Source organism: Thalassophryne amazonica, chromosome 12 (genome assembly GCF_902500255.1).
Source record: "Thalassophryne amazonica chromosome 12, fThaAma1.1, whole genome shotgun sequence".
Taxonomy (NCBI): Eukaryota; Metazoa; Chordata; class Actinopteri; order Batrachoidiformes; family Batrachoididae; genus Thalassophryne; species Thalassophryne amazonica.
In genome coordinates, this window is record NC_047114.1 from 5,695,141 (window position 1) to 5,717,745 (window position 22,605).

General features: G+C 41.5%; 1 protein-coding gene and 1 long non-coding RNA gene across 2 annotated transcripts; one reads left to right on the forward strand and one right to left on the reverse strand.

Annotated features, from left to right (window-relative positions):
* Positions 1-1,465: 1,465 nt before the first annotated feature.
* On the forward strand, positions 1,466-13,096 carry LOC117521464 (Krueppel-like factor 6). The gene is made up of 5 exons (XM_034182764.1): positions 1,466-1,564; positions 1,626-1,749; positions 6,696-7,257; positions 10,527-10,650; positions 12,253-13,096. Exons 2-5 carry the CDS (start codon positions 1,648-1,650, stop codon positions 12,302-12,304), a joined length of 840 nt encoding a protein of 279 aa, XP_034038655.1. The 5' UTR covers positions 1,466-1,564; positions 1,626-1,647; the 3' UTR covers positions 12,305-13,096.
* A 3,883-nt stretch (positions 13,097-16,979) lies between these two features.
* LOC117521466 lies at positions 16,980-21,545 on the reverse strand. The gene is made up of 2 exons (XR_004563947.1): positions 18,593-21,545; positions 16,980-17,076 (listed from the first exon to the last, which is right to left on the reverse strand). It is a non-coding gene; the product is annotated as an uncharacterized LOC117521466 (long non-coding RNA).
* Between the last annotated feature and the right edge of the window lie 1,060 nt (positions 21,546-22,605).

Genomic DNA, 22,605 nt, shown 5'->3' on the forward strand with positions numbered 1-22,605 from the left:
TGTTAATTGTACATTGAGGACAAACTTGAAAATTGCACATTTTTTTATGTCTTGGTTTTGCAAAGAGAATCAAAAAGCCCAAACGGAATGTAAGAAACTGGAATGTACATTTAATTTTATTTGTTTAGTTCGTTAGGTAGCTATATTGAGCTCACTAGTTCATTCGTTCATTCATTCATTCATTATCTTCTGCTTATCCAGTTTGCAGCATATTAGTCCACATTATTGTCAACCAAGTCCTCTAACTCTTCCAGAGGGACCGTGAGGCATTCCCAAGCTAGTTAATCCACAAAACATATAATTAATTGAATTGTAACCTTTTCACCAGGTTTTGTAAAACCTTAAAAAAATGCAAAATCTCCCTCCTGGTTTTCTCTGCACCGCTAAGAGATTGGACAGCAAAATGTCAAGTTTATGTACAATAACTCAAAAATCAATAAATGCTCTCAAGTACATTTCTAACATTAAAGGGCATATAACAAGGATAAAGAGATTAAAAGTTTATGTAATATCCTGAATGTGTGCTTCCCACTTGTTGGATCACTGACATGACACAAGCTAATGATTTTAGAAAACACCCATATGAGGAATGTGATGCTGACAACATTGCAAAATATTTGACAAAATACACATCAAAGTGGAAAAACAAAGGCAAAATTAAATGATGTGTAGAATGTGTGAACGGTAATGAAAGTAAAACATTTTGTTATCTGTACTGCAAGTTACTAACGGCAAACTCGAATATCTGTTCTGAAAATTTTGGAATTCCGATTTTACACAAACACCCATGAAAAAAGATTGCTGCTCTGCCACCTGCTGGACAGCTGAGGAATGTGCATCCACATCAATTTCTGTGCGTGTGAGCACATGCATTGCTGTACAAATTTTGTTGAATTATGTAAGAGTTGGAAAACACTATTAAGATAATGCAATAACATTTTGAGATATTTGAAGTGTCTACTTTATGTGTTCCAAGTTTTGCAAACAGCCATTGACATTTAATTTTTTATAAATTCAAAGTTTCCACCTCTTTTTTATTTTATTTACTTATTTTTACAGATCCACCTGAGTCTGATTAAATCTGTTACAAGAGAACGTTTTTTGTTTTGTTTTTTCTTAATCTTCAGAAGGATAAGCCCATCGTGGCTTATAATAAGCAGACCTGGCAACACGGAGTAGGGCCCACATTTGAATTGGTCGAAGTGTCACTTCCTGACTGTGGAGCGGCGACTTTTATATAGCGCTCTAAAAATAGCACAGATTCCAGCCAATGGCAGCGGGAGGAGCTGCGAAGCCCGGACCAATCACGGCGCAGGGAATGAGTCTCCTCAGACTTACCATTGGCCTGCGGCGGGCCGGTGGGCGGGCGTTTCGCTGCTGCGTCTGTATTGGCCGCCGCGCCGATACGTCAGGGAGTCACGTGGGCGTGGGTCTGTGTGTAGTTTTGAATCGGCGGTGGGGGTGAAGTTTAGTGCGCAGGACGGACTTTTTGGAGACTTCAGTGTTGTGCGCTTCTCCGTGCGTCACACGCTCGAACCTCGGCTGGAAGTGCGCGCGCGGCTCCGCACTCTACATGCGCAAACCGCTTGTTAGCCACCGCAGCAGGCTCGTCTCTCCGCACTCAGCTCGGTTCGATTCGGGAGCGACATGGACGTCATTCCCATGTGCAGCATCTTCCAGGAGCTGCAGATCGTGCACGACACGGGATACTTTTCGGCGCTGCCGTCCCTGGAGGAGTACTGGCAGCAGGTAAGCGCGCGCACTTTGACAGGCGCGTGTGTGTGTAAGAATGTGCGCACATCTGCACATGACAGCTGCGGCTGTCGGTGCCGCTGCGCTCTGCACTGGCAGCGAAGTGGCGCAATAAGTTCCTCGTTTGTCGTGGTTCCTGTCGGAACTCTCGTTGCCTTTAGCGCTAATTGGTTACAAAAAAAAAAACTTCTCAGATGGTTTTGTGACTTGTTCGATCTTGTTGAATGAAAAAACAAACCACGTGTTTTTGCGCAGGCTGAGTTTGCAAGTGTTTGTGGCGCACACGTGCCCGGAGCGGCGGTTTGTGTCTGACAGAATTAACGGCTGACTTTAGTGTCCGTTAAATGAAGAGAGTTTGGCGCGATGTTCCTGTCTACTCAATCGTGTTCGTCTCTTCGGGCTTCGAGCCAAGAACCCTTCAGAGGCTCGTCAGGCATTCAGACAGTCTCGGTTTACTCCCCAGGAACTGACTGACTGAGGTCTCAGCTGGTCCGCTGGTACCAGCGGTTAAAAATCGTTTGGTTTACAAACTGCAGTGACTCAGCTTTTGCTCAAAAATCTATCCAAGACTAAACCAGTCCTCGAGAACCCCTGTCCGGTTAAAGCCGCTTTGAATGTTAAAACCAATTTGAAACCAGTTTGTCCTTAAAATGGTTAAACGCAGTGCAGCCATGAATGTTGGAGCTAATCCAGATCCAAAACAGATACTGATTTCAAATCGATTAAAAACCGCTTTAATCTATTCTGTTCCTAATTTAGCCAAAATAAATCCCGTTTAAACGATTCTACTGTTGTTTTTCTGTGTATTTTAAACAGTTATTTTATTCAAATTGAATATCCAAAGCATTTTAAGACAGTATTTCCAGAAACCATTCCCAGTTTAATTATAATAATCTGATTTTACTTTTTTAACCACTTCAAAAGAGGTGTTTTATTTAAGTTTTTGAAATTCTGCTCAAGGGTTATAAATGCTGTAAACACATATATGCCCTGTGCATAACAGTTTGATGAATATAAAAACAAGATTGTTCTTAGTTTGGCCATATTGGAGCTAATTTGAGCCACTTTCCCATCATTTTTGAAAACTTGTTTTAAAATGTTTTAGAATTTTTTTTAAGACAAATTATGCCCAGTAAAGTCTTTTTGTAAGTATTTTAAGGTTTAATATGTGTTTATCCCTATAATTTCAACATGCTGCCATTATTTTAAACTGTTTTAAATTGAGTTTAAAGTGTTTTAGAATAATTTTAAGGCATAGTGTTTGGAAACATTTAACCGTAGGTCTCTGTGAGGCAGTCTATCCCTAATTTAATCTTTTTGCAATTATTTTAAAACAGTTTAAAGTGTTTTAGATGCATTTTAAACAAGTATTTTATCACCAGATATCCTCTGAGTAGAGGTTTAATACAGTTTTTCTCCCTAACTTCAATGTTCTACTATTATTTTAAAGCTGTTTAAACTGGTTTAAAAACAGTTAAAAATGTTTTAGAAGCATTTTCAGATGGTCTGCAGAACAGCTAAAACCAGAGTATTCCCAATCTAGGTTAAAGCTATATTAAGGCACTTTACCTTTGTCTTAGTTATTTCAACTATTTTAATACCCTTTTAAAGTGCGCAAAAAACATTTTAGCCTGTCTGTCCACTGTGTGTAACAGTTTACTTTTTCTTTTTAGCTGTTTAAACTATTTTCAAACCTGTTTAAAGTGGTTTAGAAACATTTAAAATCAGTATGTCCACTGTGCAGAACAGTTTAATGCCAGTTAAACCAGATTATTCCCAGTTTACACAGATTAAATCCTGATTAGGACATTTTACCATCGGTTAGAGACATTTAAATCCGTTAGGCGTCAGTGTACAACAGTGTAATCAGCTAATTGAAAACTAAATAAAGACTAAGAAGCAAGAACAAGTCACGTTTCAGCAATCTTAAAATGACTGACATTATTGATTGGCGAATTGACCAATCAGTAACCAGCGCTGTAATCTTGGAGCTGTCGTGGCTGTATGTGACTTATTTTAGGATTTATTTTTATGTTGTTGATGCTGTGTTTGTGTTTGCAGTTTTATTAAATATCTGAGAAGATATTTTTTTAATTTCACACTTTTTTTTTTTAATTCCTTGTTGATGGTGCTCTGAGGGACAAACTCCACATGGTCGACTTGTCGTAAACGTCCTGTAGCGACGGTATCGCGTCCTGTCCGCACCATCTGCAGCAGGCGGAGGAAGTGCGCTGTCACTTCCTCTTCACAGAAAGCAAACCCACAATCCACGGGCTCTTGCAGTATTCATGCCGGGCTTTTTATGGACCCCTGTGAACCAGACCGCCCTGGTTTCGGTCCCCCGTGCATGATGTTATTTCGAGCAATGCTGCTGAATGCATTATTAAATCCACATTATGTTGAATAATTAATAGATTTAAAAGATCTACATGCACTTCCCTAACTCGATGGGGGGGGCTCTGTAGCATATGCAGATTTCATGACCATCCCCAGTTTGTGCACGCACAGACGCACTCCCAGAAGCAGGGTCTTGTGCACGCTCTCACTTGGAAACACGGAGCTGATAATGGGGCCTGATTTGGCCTCAGAGGGCACCCTTAGTTCAGACTCCACTCTCGACATTGCGCATCTCCTCCTTCCTGCAGGGAGGAAGGAAGGAAGCTGGTGTCACAGTACCACGCCCCCTGCTGACGAGAGTAATTACAGCCTCTGGATGAACACCACTGTGTCATCAGCTGACGTGCAGACCTGCTCGTGTGCCTGCATGTGTAACGTGCATGGAGTTAAATTTAAACATGATTTTAGAGCTGACAATCAAAAGCCCTCATAAGGAAAGAAGGAAGAGGATAATACAGAGAAGTGGAAAGGAATTTTGAATATTTGTGGCTTTTCCCAGAAGAGCTGGAGGAACAGGACCTGCATGTTGGATGTTCCTGAGTTCTCTGATGTGCTTTTATAGGATCACCAGATTTAATCCACATATCCTGCACATACCACAATATAAATGTACAAGTACATATACGAGGGCTGTCAATAAAGTATAGGTCCTTTTTATTTTTTCAAAAACTATATGGATTTCATTCATATGTTTTTACGTCAGACATGCTTGAACCCTCGTGCGCATGCGTGAGTTTTTCCACGCCTGTCGGTGACGTCATTTGCCTGTGAACACTCCTTGTGGGAGGAGTCGTCCAGCCCCTCGTCGGAATTCCTTTGTCTGAGAAGTTGCTGAGAGACTGGCGCTTTGTTTGATCAAAATTTTTTCTAAACCTGTGAGACACATCGAAGTGGACACGGTTCGAAAAATTAAGCTGGTTTTCGGGGGAAAATTTTAACGGCTGATGAGAGATTTTGAGGTGATACTGTCGCTTTAAGGACTTCCCACAGAGCGAGACGTCGTGCAGCGCTCCCAGGCGCCGTCGTCAGCCTGTTTCAAGCTGAAAACCTCCACATTTCAGGCTCTATTGATCCAGGACGTCGTGAGAGAACAGAGACGTTTCAGAAGAAGTCGGTTTCAGCATTTTATCCAGATATTCCACTGTTAAAGGAGATTTTTTTTTAATGAAAGACGTGCGGACGGGTCCGCGCGTCGGGACACAGCCGGCGCGGTGCGGCGGCACAGGAAAAACACCTCCGTGTTGATAACCATTTGTAAAATCCAGGCGGCTTTTGATGGCTTTCAGTGGAGTGAGTATATGAGAAATTGTTTAACAGCTGGACATATTCCAACTTGTCCTTAAGGCTTCCAACAGAGGTGTTTTTCCTGTGGCGGAGCGTCGCAGCGGCTGCGAGCCGACGCTGCAATCCGTCCGCACGTCTTTCATTAAAAAAATCTCCTTTAACAGTGGAATATCTGGATAAAATGCTGAAACCGACTTCTTCTGAAACGTCTCTGTTCTCTCACGACGTCCTGGATCAATAGAGCCTGAAATGTGGAGGTTTTCAGCTTGAAACAGGCTGACGACGGCGCCTGGGAGCGCTGCACGACGTCTCGCTCTGTGGGAAGTCCTTAAAGCGACAGTATCACCTCAAAATCTCTCATCAGCCGTTAAAATTTTCACCGAAAACCAGCTTAATTTTTCGAACCGTGTCCACTTCGATGTGTCTCACAGGTTTAGAAAAAATTTTGATCAAACAAAGCGCCAGTCTCTCAGCAACTTCTCAGACAAAGGAATTCCGACGAGGGGCTGGACGACTCCTCCCACAAGGAGTGTTCACAGGCAAATGACGTCACCGACAGGCGTGGAAAAACTCACGCATGCGCACGAGGGTTCAAGCATGTCTGACATAAAAACATATGAATGAAATCCATATAGTTTTTGAAAAAATAAAAAGGACCTATACTTTATTGACAGACCTCGTACATCCGTCTCTAATGGTGTTTTGAACTCTGTGACTTCACGATGAAGTCATTCAAACCAGTCGTTCACATAGATTTGGCTGATCAATATACGCTTTGAATCATCCATCTGGCTTCTTGCTTGCTGACATAAACAACATTTTTAAAATGTACACTCAACAAAAATATAAACGCAACACTTTTGGTTTTGCTCCCATTTTGTATGAGATGAACTCAAAGATCTAAAACTTTTTCCACATACACAATATCACCATTTCCCTCAAATATTGTTCACACATTTATATTTTTGTTGAGTATATTTATTCATTTTTGGACGATGTTTTCCTTGGCATTTGATGAAACTTGTCCAAAATCTAACCACCTGTAGATACCTATCAAAATAATGTCCCCACCAAATTCTGTCTAGCAATTTTTGAGTTCTCTTGTCCACAGATGAACACACACACACACACCAGTGAAAACAAGAGCCTGCCCTCCCTGCTTCATCAACTCACGAAGTTGCATGGTTTTAGTTGTTGATCAGATCTGTGAAGGTCAGGTCTGAGAACTTGTGAACTGACTCGTCTCTTCTCGTCTCCCACAGACGTGCCTCGAGCTGGAACGCTACCTCCAGAGCGAACCCTATGTGTCTGCTGCGGACCTCAAGTTCGAGAGCCAGGAGGACCTGTGGAGCAAACTTATGTTAGCCTGCGGGGACAAATCAGGCGAGCCGGACCCAAAGATCCCCCACATAAAGGAGGAGGAAGACCATCAGGACAGCCGGCACCTCTATGCCACCGGCTTCAATTCCGACGCCAGCAGCGAGGCCTCCGACAGCTCTGAGGAGCTCTCCCCGACACTCGACTTCACCGCCGGCTCTTTGACTGACATTCTGGGGGACGGCAGGGAGGACATGAGCTCCACTGTCATCAGCACGCCGCCGTCTTCACCCGAGCTGGGCAAGGAAGGCTCCGCCCTCCCCGTGTGGAGTGGGATACAGACTGTGCTGCACTCACCTGGGAAAATAAGGACTGGGGGCGTGGAGAGCACCGGCGGAGAGGCGTCACCAGACGGGAGGAGGCGGGTGCACAAGTGCCTGTTCAATGGCTGCAGGAAGGTTTACACCAAGAGCTCCCACCTCAAAGCACACCAGCGCACGCACACAGGTAAAGACCATTCCACCCGCACTTTGTGACATCACAGGTTTCATCATCAGCCTGTTGAAAGTGTTTTATAGCAGAGCTTCATTTGAATATTAAGGATGGATAGAAAACTAAAAATAAACTGAAGTGAGACACTGGCTTCATAACTATCCACAGAGACATCAGTTTGTGCTCATCATGCTTTGCAAATGTCTCAAAGTTTCCGTTGTTAGCTCATAGTAACACTCTACATCATTTTCTGATGTTACAACAAAGTGTGATTTAGTCATAAAGTCTATTAATGTGTTTAGCACAAATGTTACATCTGAAAGTGTCGTTAAAGCTTAGTGACGAGAGCGGCTACAGCAGGACAAGCTAGCATTAGCACAGACTGACTAGACAGGCTAATGTTAGCGGCGCACACTGATTTGTAGGGCCAACGCTCGCGTCGCACGCTGACGGGGGGGGGCAGCGCTCGCGTTGCATGCTGAAGAGATGAACTGCTCAAGAAGCAGCTGCAGACCTTGTAGTATTTCTTCAAACTGATATATAGATATATATATAGATATATATATATATAGATATATATAGATATAGATATATAGATATATATAGATATAGATATAGATATATATATATAGATATATATATAGATATATATAGATATATAATGAATGTTTGAGTTCAATGGTAAGAATATGTCATGAGGTAAAAGATGGAATGTTCCATTCAACGAGGCTTCACCATTTAAAAAATGAAAAAACATTCATTATTTGTTTTACATATTACGGCTAAAATAGATTCCATTTGATATTTTATTAATTTATAAACAAGAGAAAGAGACCTACATCTTGGTGTGCGTCACTGGTCCTTTGACGTCAACAGGTTCCAAACAGTCCAACATGAATTTTAAATAGCAGTTCAGTCCAAAACTGTTGTCAGTAAACTTGCAAAAACAGTCAAATAGCTCAAAAACAATCCTGACGATGTAGTCCGTAGCTGATGGCGTGCGCTGACTTCTTCGGTTACACCATCTGCTTTTCTCAGCTCCTCATCCAACAGCGGTTCCACTTAGCTAGAGACGTCCCAGCGATTACTGCAAGTGCCTCCAGACGGCTGACGGTGTAGTGGGTTTGTTTTTCTTTTGTGTTAAATGAATGAGCAGCGTCAATAAGCTGCTAACTGCTGTAGCCGTTAGTGTGCGCACGCAGTAGTCGCAGCGTGCAATAGCACAAATAGCAGTAAAATTGCACAGTAAATGGAAAACAATGGCAAATGGTACGAATAGTCCATGTCACGTGCCATACAAACCACCAATCAAATGACAAGGATCTCTTCAGCTGTTTCAGTGTGTAGAAACTGAAATGTCAGGACTGCTGCTTCCACTTGGTCATCTCCTTTTGATCATGTGATCTCACAGATTGTTTACGTCAGTCTTTTGAGAAGTGAAGCCTCTTGTCACTCAAACATCTTTGGCTGACTGTAGCTTCATCAAATATTGATAATTTAAATGAGTCTTCTGTTGCTTCAAAGTCTTGCTCTTTGAAGTTGCAGTTAAACAAAAACAATACAGTGTTTAACCCAAACTTTGTCACCTGACGTGAGGCGTGGAGTCTCGTGTTGAAGTCAGCGTTCACACGCTGCAAATGAGTGTAGGTGTTGACTTGCTGTGAGTTTTGAAGACGCTCCCACATGCTCTGAATAGTTTGTCGGGAGGAGCGGCTGACACCGTGATTCACACAGCAGGAGGCAGTGTGGTCGAGTCCGACCCACAGAATGTGAATGCCGGAAGCAACAGTTCTCAGGTTTCACCATGAGAACTTCACGACAAAAAAAAACCTGGGAATCTGACATTTGCAGAGAGTTCAAATGTGAGCAGTTTCCCTCGTCAACTTTGACCTCTGCCAGGCTGTTTACAGCTGCGCTGCCCATTAGCGGAGGAAGTCGTATTCCTGGCATCTTTCACTGAGCGTGCTGGCCACATGGTTAATGGCCTGGAGGTCCATTAGGATTTTGGGAACCGTCTGTTTTCTTACATAAGCGGTCGGCTGCACACCACAGCGGCTCCCAGCAGTCACTCGGCACGTCGTTCCACGGCAACATCGCTCCTCCAATCGGATCACAAACTGCTCCAAATAGCAGAGACGCCTTTGAGGAGTCGTGTTTCTGGCAGTAGAAGTTGGAGGCTTCAGGAAGAGAAGTGCCTGTGGCAAAATCGCTTCCGGTGGAAAACTGCTTGCGATGCATTTCAGAGGGGAAAAAAAAAAAAATCACAAACCCAAAGAAACAACCGAGGCTGTGTGTCCATACAGCACGCTCGCTTTTTTGTTGTTTTTTTTGTTTGTTTTTTATTGTGTGCATGCAGCCCCTCCAAAAACACACCACAACCAGCATCTTTTTTGTTTTGTTTTTGTGCAGCCACTCAGTGCTTTGAAGTTGAAAATCCTTGACCTTTTCAGAAAGATGCTGTGACAGTACTGCAGTGCCTTTTCAGGCCACTGGACAGATTTATTTTAGCACATTTGTCGCTCAGAATCTGTGTAGCAGCAGCAGCGATAAACTTTTCTGTGATAGCAGATTGGACAGATGCCATATTCTTGCTGAGGCTGAGTACTTTTTATCACCGCTATTTAGTGTTGTCATAGAAACAAATCCCATCTACCCCCCCAACTGAAACTGCTGGTACGGGGCATATGTGGGCGCACAGTCAATGCTTTTTTTGCCAGAAAAAAGCGCATGTGGACATTGGGCTGAAATGGATTTTTTTGTTTTGTTTTTTTTTTTGGGGGGGGGGGGTGCATTTATTAGCTTGTGTAGTAGGCACAGCAGAGGTCAAGGTTAACTCAGTTTAGTAGTCCGAGTTAAAACCTTATGAGAGGTCACATGATGAGTTGAAAAGGTTCCAGGATGATTACAGGCTGCAAATAACAATAATCATCGTAACCATCGCCAGACTATAATTTGACGTCTTTTGTCCAGGTTCCATTAAACCTGGTATGTGCAGGAATGTCAGCCCTATAATTGTGCTCAAAAGGTTTGTTTTGGCAAAGGTTAAAGGTCAAATTTTCAATTGTCACTCCAGTTTGACGTGGCACACATATGTAGGTGGATTCTGGAATTGCTCAGGCAAGGTCAAAACTTGGGGTGAAGGTCAATCATTGGGGTCAAGGTAATATCTGGGCAATTCTACAGTAATGAATTTACGACAGCAAAATCAGGCCACGTTTTATCTTACGATTTAGAAATGTGTTGAGATTGTAATTCCATTACTGTTTTTGCCGCTGTCTGTGCAGGTGAGAAGCCCTACAGGTGTTCATGGGAAGGCTGCGAGTGGCGCTTTGCACGAAGCGATGAACTCACCAGACACTTCAGGAAGCACACCGGAGCAAAGCCATTCAAATGCAGCCACTGCGACAGGTGAGCGCGGCGCGTGACGTCACCCCGCAGAAGTTTCTGTGAAGGCTCTCAGTTGCCCACGTGGATTCCATAGTAGAGAAGCTTGAATCTTTGACTGGACTGAGTTGCTTGATGTGAGGATGTTTCGCTTCATATCGCAGAAGCTTCCTCAGCTAAAATTCTTGCTCTGGTAGTCTGACTTCTGTCTTGACTCTTGTAGAGAAGAATAAACAGAAGCCACAAAAGCTGGAGTTTTAAACCTAACCAGACCCCTCCTACCGAGAGGCAGACTGCTATAGGCTAGTGACTAAACAATAGCTGTAATTAGCACCTGTTGTTCTCTAGTTAGCACCTGTTGTGCTCTAGTTAGCACCCTCCTAATGACAGGGCAGCTGTCCCTCCTAATGATGGGACGGACGCCTCTCCTGATGGCTCCCTTGACGACTCTCCTGAGAGCAGAGTCTCCTGAGAGCAGAGTCATCAAGGGAGCTGCCCTGTCATTAGGAGGGTGCTTACTAGAGCACAATAGGTGCTAATTAGAGCTGTTGTTGAGTCACTAGCCTATAGCAGTCTGCCTCTCGGTAGGAGGGGTCTGGTTAGGTTTAAAACTCCAGCTTTTGTGGCTTCTGTTTATTCTTCTCTACAAGAGTCAAGACAGAAGTCAGACTACCAGAGCAAGAATTTTAGCTGAGGAAGCTTCTGCGATTTGAAGCGAAACGTCCTCACATCAAGCAACTCAGTCCAGTCAAAGATTCAAGCTTCTCTACTATGGAAACCCACAGAAGCTTCTGAAACTAAAGGGCACAATTGCAGAATGATTAGAACTAAGAGAAAGAAACCCGTGATTTGGTTCAGTGTTCTAAAAAAAGGTGAAGAATGAACAATTTCTCAAAATAAAAATGTAGAAATGTTTGGTGTAATTGGCAGAGCTCATGATACTGTGGATAAGAACCCCAGATTTACAGATAAACACAGTTTGTATTTTGATCGTAGAAAGTAGAAGCACTGGACAGGTTGAAACCTTTCCCTTTTGGGACAAGGTGTATTTTTCTGATCCCAGTAACGTCCGGGGTTTCGGCCTGTTCATGACCAAATTCAGGCACATACCTGGCAACACATCCAAAACCATGTGTCAAATTTGGCTGAGCTGGGTTCCATATGGAAAAAGTGGGATTTGTTGGACCCAAATAACTTGTGGTGTTGCAGGCCAATCAGGACAGTAATAAAGTATGCACGGCTCCACCCCCGGCCGATCCTGCTTGCCAAGTTGCTAGCAGACCAGTCCAGCGATCACTGAGAGGTTGTCCTCAAACCTCAGCGTGACAGGCACACAGATGTAATTATTATAAGAAAGATGGCCGTGACTGCAGCAGTTTAATAAATATTACGTCACTTTTTGGTGCTCGACCATTTATTCTGTGTTGCATGACAAGACCTTGTATCTGGAGAAGTCGTGAGGCCTATTTTGACCCAGTGGTACCGATCCCCGGGATCAACTCATAAACTTCCTCCTCATGTTGTTCTTCCATAATTGTGGAATTCTTAACTTTCTCTCCTCCTCGGCAGTCAAGGATAAAAATCCATTACATGAAGCAGCTAAACTCGTGCCGTGTCGCCCTTTAGGTGTTTCTCCCGTTCCGACCACCTGGCACTGCACATGAAGAGGCACGTCTAAGACATCGGCTACGACAAGAGCTCTGAGGGATGACTCGGGTTGATTGTCCTGACCTATTGGGGGATCAGCGAGGCCGGTGTGTCCCGGGAGCGTTACGGGGACGCCACCATGTTCCAGTCAGTGGGAAAAAAACGTCAAGCAGTGCAGGCTATTTGCACCATACTTAGTGCCTCCAGCACCTCGCTGTGGAGATTGCTCTTGGAAGGCTTTTACGGAGGAGTGGGATAGTGCCGGGATAGAAGTGGGAAAAATCTGGTGCGAAGAAGATGGGAAGAAACTCTTCTGTATGGTGTCAATGCTTTTTTTTTTTTTTTTTTTTTCCCTGGAGGATTGTGGGACTCCTGCGGGGGTGCTGTTCCTCCATTGACAGTGTGTTTGCCTGTGCGCATGAGTGCCTGCGACTGGATGCCTGTGTTGGCTTTTGGAGTGGATGGAGCATTGCATTATTGGAAATGCGAGTGAATGGCATGAAGGGGGATGGTGTAAAACGAGGGAAGTCTGTGTGGAAATGGGGGGGAAAAAGGTGGTGGGGGTTGTCTGTCCCGTTTGAGTCCATCTGTATGGTGCAGAGGTGGACTGTTTGAGAGTGGTTAGTGCCCCCTTGCTGCCCGGAGGTGGAATCACAGCTCCCGGGTTTGAAAATGGGAGATTGTTTTGTTTAGTGCAGCTATTAAATGTGCAATGTATTATGTAGCCTGTCTCAAAGCATACACACGATAAAGCTCATTTTGTTGTCCATTGTGTGCACTCTGTGTCTTAAAAAAACAAAACAACAAAAAAAAACATTGTACACAAACAGTTATTGCCATTATAGCAGAAGTTGCATGGGATCTGGGGATGTGTTGCTTACGTTTGCTTATAGGACAATGAAATTTAATTCAAGAGCAGCTACCATCATATTACTCAGTATCATAGTATTGTACAAAAACATAAGGCAGTCATTTTGTTATTTGTCTTCATTTGTTGGGGATACCACTATTGCTTGGCAACTGTTGTGAACACGGATTTCCCCTTGTTCGATTTCACTTTCGTTCTATCTGTAAATGCACTGTTGACCTTACTGATGCCTTATGTAAGTGGCCTTGTCCAGTTTAATACATCACTCTCTCACACATCCAGGGGTTTGGGAACGCAGCTTATGAAATAGCTTTACAAAGGCTCTGGTCCACACCATCACGCAGCCGGACCCATAAACCTTTAGACATTGCCCAGAGGTTTACTTTAATATTCTGCAGAGGACAATTAGAGATATAATCCAATTTGTAGTGCAATGTTTCCGCTTTCATTTGGTGGTGTGTACATCTAAAGTGCGCAGTGATGTCAGTACCTTGGTGTCTATAAGCATTGTTCCATGGACGAGGGTTTGGGTAGAGTTGTTAAGTCTGCAGCTCAGGGTCTTTTTTTTTTGTTTTGTTTTTGTGAGGAAAAGTTGACTAACCTTTGCAGATGATGCTGTGGTCTTTGCAGAATCAGTAGATACTGTGATTCTAGCACTTGAGAAGCTGAGTGATGAATTGAAATGCCTGCATTTGTTGTTGTCCTGAATCAAAACTTAAGACCCAGGATTCTATTGACTTTCTGGATTTGGCCTGCAGGGATTTATCTGCATGCTCAGAAAGTGTTGAAGCTGTAGAGACATTTGCTCCGCTTACTTTGGGATTGAGAGATGCCTGGGAAGAGCTTAGTGTCTTGAGGTCCCTGTGTTTGGAGATACCAATTAGAGCCCGACCGACGCATCAGTTGGTTGATAATGTCAGCTGACATCAGCCTTTCACAAATATATAGGTATCTGTTTCTATGCCAGTATTACTACCTAGTTTGTCCAGCAGAGGGTGCTCCAATGGTTTTGTTTTGTTTTTTAAATCAATGATGTCAAGCATTGCTGGGACCCCATCACCCCTTGGTCATATTAGCTACAACAGACAGAGGCAAAGTGACCAACTGCTAGAGTGGGCATTCTCAGTAAAAAGACACAAGTGGGCGCTTTGCCATTAGGTAGGTGGGGCCAAAATAGACAAGACGTCTTTATGCAAATGCTGAGTGATGCAACAGGGTGGCTGCCAATCAGAGTGTTGTCCAGTGTGGTGTTTGTTGGTTAGGTCCTTGAACAAAATAATCCAAGATGGCGGAGTACATTCCCAGATGGCTGAATTTCTGTAGAAATGGAATATGTTTGGAATTTTTCCTCCATATTTTTTAAGAGGTAGCGAGAAATAAATACTTTTATATATCCAGAGATATATAAAGAAAAAGTGTTATGGATGTGAATACCCTTCAAATTAAAGCTGAAATTTTGCACTTTGAGCTCATAGACAGTGATGAAGTGTTTATGGACCTGAGTGTTCTTCCGAACCCCTGAATAACAAAGGTGTAACTGTATCAGCATCAGAATGACTGCCATTTTCCATTCTTCTATGTTCTGTGTTGAGTAAGTTGCATCAGAGTCATATTTTCCAAAACCACCCAGCTTTGAGGCAGAAATTTAGAGCAGTTGGAAAAGCAATTTGTACCTATTTACTACTGTGTAGTACAAGGTGGTTCAGGTGGACTGTAACGTCAAAGGTACAGAATCTCGGAAATGTGTTCTCGTGCCGGGTGGCATCTGCAGCCACCGGACCTTTCAACAAATTAAAATGTAAATGCAAAAGAGAAAAAACAATTAAACGATGTGTCACTACTGACATGTTTCCACATTTGGTTTGTAACCGAGACAGAAGTCCGTTTTGAAGTTTTGGTAAGGTCTCGCCCTCAGGCTGAGTCAGATGCTTCAGATGGTTGTGGTCCTGGTTTAAACGGTGCCAAAAACCAGCGGGACCAGTTCAGCAGAGCTTCGTGTTCTTGCAGGTCGTGATGTTAAACAGTGACTGTAAAAGTACTGACCTCACAGTGTGCATGTTTGAACTGTAACTGACATCAAGCTCCTCCCCTACAGCTACAACTTGGTTTTTTTTTGTTTTTTTTTAAATTGCTCTTGTCACACTCTTCTTTTTCTGTGACTTCTTAAATTCCACTTCAAATTGTTGCAGACCAGCTCGCATTTGTGTCAACGGTTGTTAATATCTGATTACGATGCTTAAATGATATTTCACTGTTCCACGCAGCATGCACAAAGAAAGGGATGCAGAATAAATATTGATTGATTGAATTTATTTGGTACACTTCAATCCACATACCAACGTATGCATCAAAGAATCAGTGGTGGGCACAGCTAACCAAAAAGTTACCTTCAATAACCGCTAATCAGCTAACTGAAAAAATATCTTTTATAATGCTTAACCGATAGAGCACCAGAAAATTTATCAAAAGCTACAGCTAACCGATAACGTGTCTCCCATACACTCACAGCTACTGACAAGCCGATTTTGAGTTTAAACACCGACAACGGTTGTGATAAAATCAAAGGCAATCATAAACCCAAACATAGCCAAAATGTCAGCGCTTCTGTGTTTGTGCGCCCTGCCCACTGCTGTAGGGAAGCATCATTTACCTTTACAGTATACAGTGGTTCAGACGTCTTGAAAAGGAAAGCAGGTTTAACTCATGGTTTTGATTTATAAACCAAATTAATCCGGATAGTTTAACTACATTAATGTCAAGTCTGTCATTTGTACAAACTGAAAATTTAACACATCTTTTAATTCTAAAATAATGCACTAATTCTGAAGTTTTAAACATAGTAACACACACAGATGCCAAACTGCATTATGGGTAAACTGGGCCTCAATTTCAATTCAGTTTATTCACTTTATATAGTGCCAAAACACAACAGTCACCGCAAGGCGCGTCAGACAAAACAATTCAGAAAACAAAATAAAATTAATTAAGATTACAAAGCATCACATGATTGTTGCTGTTACTTAACAGAATTTTCATCTAAGTTTTGTGTTGGTTAAATCAATAAACCAATCGGTGATCACAGGCTCTATTTACCCATAATGCAGTTTGGCTAGGCTCCTTCTGCTGGGGTAGAGTTGAGATCAGCTCCTTTTAGCTGCCTCACTGCTGCAAAATACATAGCAGACAGGAGCCAACAGGGTTTATAAATGTTTTTCACCGTTACTATGTAAAAAAAAAAAAAAAAAAGTTAGTCTAAAAGTTATTGGAACTAAATTTTATTGGAAGCTAATTGGTCCGCTGATGGTTTCAACTGAAAAGCTAATCCGCTAACAAAAAAGTTAGCTTTGATAGCGGATTAGCAGAACTATGCTCACCACTGCAAAGAATAACACAGTAAAAGAATACAAGATACATTAATTACAGCAGTGCTTAAAAAAATTAGAATAAGTTAGCACTATAAGCACACATAGTTAATAGGAAAGATAAAATTGGTGTGTAACTTAAAGTGATAAATGCCTGTTAATTTGCGCTTAAAAATTCACTAACTAATAAAAGGGTTAAGTTCCTCTTCCAGAAGTTGCTGTCATGAAAAACAAAATAGCCATCACAAAACAACTTAAAACATTTTAAAGCAGATATGTTTGTGCTAATGTTAAACATTTTTAAACAGTATAATCTGGTAAAAAATAAGAGCGTTTGATGTTTGCTTACTTAAACTCTGCACTTAAAATACCAAATTAAAAAGTACTTAATGTAGGTTTTTAACTGGATATTAGCTCTTCTTAATTTATTGTATACCTTGTTTCATCACTGTTGAACCACTTACAACCAACTATACCTTAACCGGTTGTCAAAGGAACAGCTGCTAGTATTTGAGATTGTGGTTTTGTCAGAAGAAGTTATTTGAAGACGTTGCATTGGGAGGTTTTTACAAACTTATAGTAGACCTGCATTGAAATAAATGTGGTCAGATTTCAGAAAGAAATAGCTGATATGTATTTATAAGACCCTTATGAATGCAGTAAAGTAAATCTGTAAGCCCAAATTTGTAATTCAGCAGAGAAATCTTCGTTTAAAAATGACAAATTTGCAGCTAAAATTTAGCCTTCCGCGAAAACAGTTTGTACATCCGGATCATTTCCATGACGTCGGGGAGAAGACGGAGCGCTCGCGCCTTCAGTCTGATCCCGCATTGAAACTGATTTTATCTGTTAATAATGTTACTGTTATACACATCCTGGTTTCAACATCCAAAAGCAAGCCGCAATGAATGCGAGATACAGCTCTGCATGCTCAAATTAGTGGCGACATCGACAGCGGGTGACGTTCTTCTCCGACGCCTTGCTCTCACTGCCTCTGAGGCGCTTACAGAGTCTGAGGGCTCGGTAAATGCCGCAGCGGGCCACTCACACCGCCCCGTGTCTGCTGTGCAGCCGGCACCACCTCCCTGTCTACTGAAAGGAGGTGCGGCCAACTTGGCACAAGTCCAGAGACTAAGCTCGCTGTTTTGATGCGGAGCGGCCGGTGACACCTGTTGCCCACAAGGACAGACTTCTTGCGGCAAAATCCGCAGCGCTGCACGGTCTCGGTAATCGGAGCCGCAGCGCTCCGTGGCCGCTGAGAGAGGTTTATATCTTTTTAATGACTTGAATTCTTTGCGGGTCCCGCCTCCGTACCCCGCGACGGTAACACCGGAGGCTAAAGACAGTAGATTTTCAATGCGACACCACTCAATCAAATGGGCGTATGAAAAAGTCCCCAAAAATCATTTTCAAGCAACAATAAAAGAAATGTGTACTCACCAAGCGTACCGCAAGACAATATGAAGTTTTAAAAAAGTAGATCCTTCTGTATAAGACAATAAAAAGGTGCTTTTGTAAGAGATGCAAACTGACGTAAATCCACAAATTACAGTTGACGCGCGCAATGCATGCTGGGATAGGGTCTTCTCTCTAAAGCGCCTTGGGGCAACTGTTTGTTGTGATTTGGCGCTATATAAATAAAATTGATTTGATTCTTCTTCTTACCTTTATTTAACCAGGAAAAGAGTCTCATTGAGATTAAAAATCTCTTTTACAAGAGCGTCCTGGCCAAGACAGGCAGCAAGGTTACGTGTCAATTTCAGCATTCCACCACACATACAGAATAAACAAATTACCAGCCAATGGAAAAGTTTCAGTATAAAAGTTCAAAAACACATTTTTACAATAAAAAAAAAAAAAAAAATCACATCCTGGACGCTGACGTCTCGGCAGAGTCCCGGATGTGATGACAGTTTTGCGGAGGGCTAAATTTTAGCTGTAAATTTGTCATTTTTAAACTAAGATTTCTCCGTTGAATGACAGATCTGGGCTTGCAGATTTACTTTATTACATTGAGAAGGATCTTATGTGTAAATATGTCATTTTTTGGTCCAAAGAGCTGACTGCATTTATTTCAATGCAGGTCTACTTTAATGATTTTATTGTCCAAATGAGAGATTAATCCAATTTTCATTGAAGGCACAAACATCTGTAAAAAGCTAAACTATGCCAAAAACAATTAGAATCTGCTCAACAGCAATACATAGATAGCAAAAGATATTGTGCTCAAATCTGCCCCCTCATGGATAAATGTCAGGCCTTTTGCATTGTGTTATATAGTGACGTTGAAGCATGTTTGTGCCTTTAGTTAGAGTTGCCTTATTACGTATTAACCCACTGGGGTCCAGGGTATAATTTGGTGTTTTTGACTACTTTGGTTTTTCCGTCACAATTTACTTTAAAGGATATGTCGCACAAAAATCATAACAACTTAGATTTCGGCTGTTAGTGACCATCCGATGATACACTGGAATTACTTTGTACACTTCCATGACCAGTTTCAAAATATCCAGCATTCGCAACAAACAGCTACGGAGCCTGCTGAAAGCAAAGTACTTGTGAGTACTTATTTTCCCCAAGCGTTTCCAACAGCGTTTACATAGCTTTGAGGAAAACGTCTCAGCGCACACTTGAATGGAATGTAGCTGCTAACGTTAAGAACAGAGCCACAGATTAATTTCAAAGTTTACATATGTGTGATGTCGTGTTATGATGACTCATTTTTAAGCGATAACCGTTAATTGTGATGCAGTCACAGTAAAAGTTGCTGCGGCTGTCCATTGTGAGATTTAGTGTGCGTGCATGGCCATTAGTCATAAGCGCAGCCTGTTTAAAAACAGTCTCTGCTAAAAGCTCAGCTTTGTGCACACTTATAAGGGTTGTCATCGATAAAACTATGAAAAAAAAAAAAAAATCTGTGTGATCAGATGTCCTGAAAACAGCGGAGAGGTCCGCATGCACGTTACAGCAGTGTGCTGCTCCACACACATCAAGATCCAACACCTGACAAAGTAAAATAAAGATAAAGCCTACCAGCTCCGCTGAGGAGAATAAAATACAAAAGGAAAACAACTGAACAGGGCACTCACTCACTTGTAGAATGATTTCCAAGATTGATGTTGTGGACTGTCCATATTTAAAATGTGGTCAAAGTCCTCACGCATGATCGCTGGCTGGAGAATAATGTACTGCAGCTCCGCTGTCAGTTCTTCAAGCTCTCTCAGGATTCTGGCATGTTAGATAGAAAGTCTATTATCTCTGAAAATAACATCATCTGACTTTTTCCAATGTAAGAAATACATCTGCATTTTCAGGCAGCCTGTAAAAACAGCATTATGTTCATGGCAGCAGTTAAACAGCATCTTTCAACGCAAACGGCTGCATCACCATATTAGGATCCAAAGGCCCACAGACTCTGAAAAAGTTAAGTGTTTCAGGGTGAAGTGTGTACATCCTATGTAAATCTGAGCCTTCACTTTCCAGTGAAAGCTCAGAAGATTTGTTATAGGACGTAGCAGCGTTCGTTTCACTCTGTCGGCCAGTGGGATGTTGCTTTTTCTAAAATGTACGTCACATGCTAAGAAATGCCAAGTAAGACATTTTCTAGAAATGCACCTGGGTTTATCAACAGAAATTAAAAACTGGTATATAGGTTGAAATCCACACTTCCAATACACATTCAAATGGAGACTCAGTTTGTGGCGGACTGAATGGTGTGTCTGCTTAATTCGGTCATGGGCTTTGACGCAGAGACACGTCAGACGACTCAAGGGTTTCCATTGCTCCACCCCTAATGACGTCACTTCTTCACAGTCTGGTACCTTCTACATGACAAACCATTCTGATGTATTTTGAGCTGCACCACCTTCAGTGTTTGGGCTGATCCAGTATTTGTTCTGATTTCGAAGATCGGTAAATGAAGTCACATGAAAAGACAAAGTGTCACCAGAGTTTCTGATTTTATTAACATCTTTTAATTGGATAAACTTACAAACTAATTTCTATCCAGATGAAATAAGGATATTTTATTTAAAAGGTTCATTCATTCCCTGATCAAAATGGAAACAGCGCCCCCTCTTAGACCTCCATGCCATGACACAGTTGCTTTAAAACAGCAAAGGGATGGAGCACAAATGCTGTCCAAATTTTACATTTGGACAGCAAAAAAAAGTGTTTCATTTTTCTGTTACATTTTTAATGAACAAATCTGACACAATTTAAGATTATTCTTTGTATGTTTCAGAAATTGATCAAAATATTTAAATAAATGCCCAATTTTTCTCTATTTTAATTTTACTTTTTTTAATTACTTTGGTTAAGATGTAGAATCCACATGCAGATTCTGATTAATGCAAACATTTAATGGGTTTTTTGTCCGACAGATTTTAGTGGAAATCTAATAAAATCTTTTGAGAAATATTGCAAATATATATATATATATATATATATATATATATATATATATATATATTATAAGCATGGTCAGTACACTATAAAAAAAACAAAATGTTTACTTAATTTAGTTGTTTTAACCAGCCCTTTGACAGATTGGTGTCCTGTCCAGGGTGTACCCCAGCTCATGCCCTATGACTGCTGAGATAGGCTCCAGCCCCCCATGACCTTTAATTGGAGTAAGCGGTTGAGGATAAGTGAGTGAGTTACTTTAAGCAGACCTACAGAATGTGGTTGTTCAAATTAAATGGGAAACACAAATTCCAACTAAATTAAGTTAACAAAGCTTGTCAATTTTATTTATTTATTTTTTTTTTTTATAATGAAAGAAATGGCTGATAAATGGTGGATGGTGGCGCTGTTTCCCCACCTCAAATTGTACAATGCATTTTGAAATATTCGTTCTTGCCAAAAATTTATCTTTTTTGTTTGTTTTAAGTGTTTGAAGTCAAAGGTTTTTTGTCAGGAGTCACCATCTTGTCACTGACCATGTTGCCATGGTAACCCTTAAGGCAGCCTGTCATCACATCTTCATACACTGAGAATTGTTGAACATGCAAATGTGTGTAAGTTGTAATCTAAGAAGACGTTTTTTAAGGAAGCTTCTATTTTCAAAGGGTTTCAGACAAAAACACGGCGGCGTGTTGTTTCTAAAGACGAAGAGTTGTAAAATAGACGCACTCCATTCTCCTTCATTTGCTTCTGTGACATTGTTGCTTTTGATTCGATTGGAGGAAGTTTCAAACATTTGTACATTCTTAAAACAGTGCCGGCAGCGTGAAAACCTGTGGCCTATCACTTTATTTTTTTTTAATGTAAAAAAAAAAAAATTGTTTTACACACGGTTTTTTGTTTTGTTTTGTTTTGTTTTTTTTAACGCTAGAAATATCACCATTTTATGTATTTTATTTTTCTTTCCTCTGTCTTTTGAAGACTTGGATGACGCCCTATCTTTAACTCAAGAATCTTTATTGGATAAGCGTGGAAAATATGAGGCTCTATTTTTGTTTTATGACATACCAAGATTTTTCATTTGAAATTGTTTTGTAAAATAGTTTCTGTATGAATGTATTTTTTATTGGAAGAAAAAAAAAACAATAAAGAATTTATTGGAACCATGTCTTGTTGTTGTTTTTTTTCCCCTCCCTTTTCTATTTTTGTTTCTTGCAGCTGTATCTCAAGAGCACGTAGCAGATAGCTCGGGGAGATCACGTAGACCTGGGTTGATTATTGGACCCTATCCATGGATGAGACACTTCATCTGCAGTGTTCCAGTAGTCTGTGATGGACTGGAGTCTTGACCAGGGGGCGCTGTAGACAGTAATGCATGTTATGGAATCTGGTAGGCCTCAGGGCCCATCTCTGATATCTCAAAGGTTGTTTTTTGCTGACATACAACAATCCTTTGCAGTTGTACGTTTTTCACAATCCTGTAGGGGACAGCTTTCTTTGCACTGACTTAGAGTGCCTATCTATGACTATAAGCAACCGGTTTGACATCATGTCCCACAACTTCCTCTACTAAAGGTTCTTGAAATGGAGCAATATCTCCACCTAGTGGACATTTATTATTAATGTAGGTACAATCAAATTTCACTAAGAGCTCTAGTATACTGAGAGTGGTGACACTGGCCTCTAAGATTTGAGTGA

Bases quoted from the DNA above. Each gene is read 5' to 3' on its own strand.
- LOC117521464 (XM_034182764.1), top strand. From the start codon at position 1,648: ATGGACGTCATTCCCATGTGCAGCATCTTCCAGGAGCTGCAGATCGTG. The intron at 7,258-10,526 runs GTAAAGACCATT...CTGTCTGTGCAG, and splicing joins ACACCAGCGCACGCACACAG to GTGAGAAGCCCTACAGGTGT. The intron at 10,651-12,252 runs GTGAGCGCGGCG...GTCGCCCTTTAG, and splicing joins AAATGCAGCCACTGCGACAG to GTGTTTCTCCCGTTCCGACC.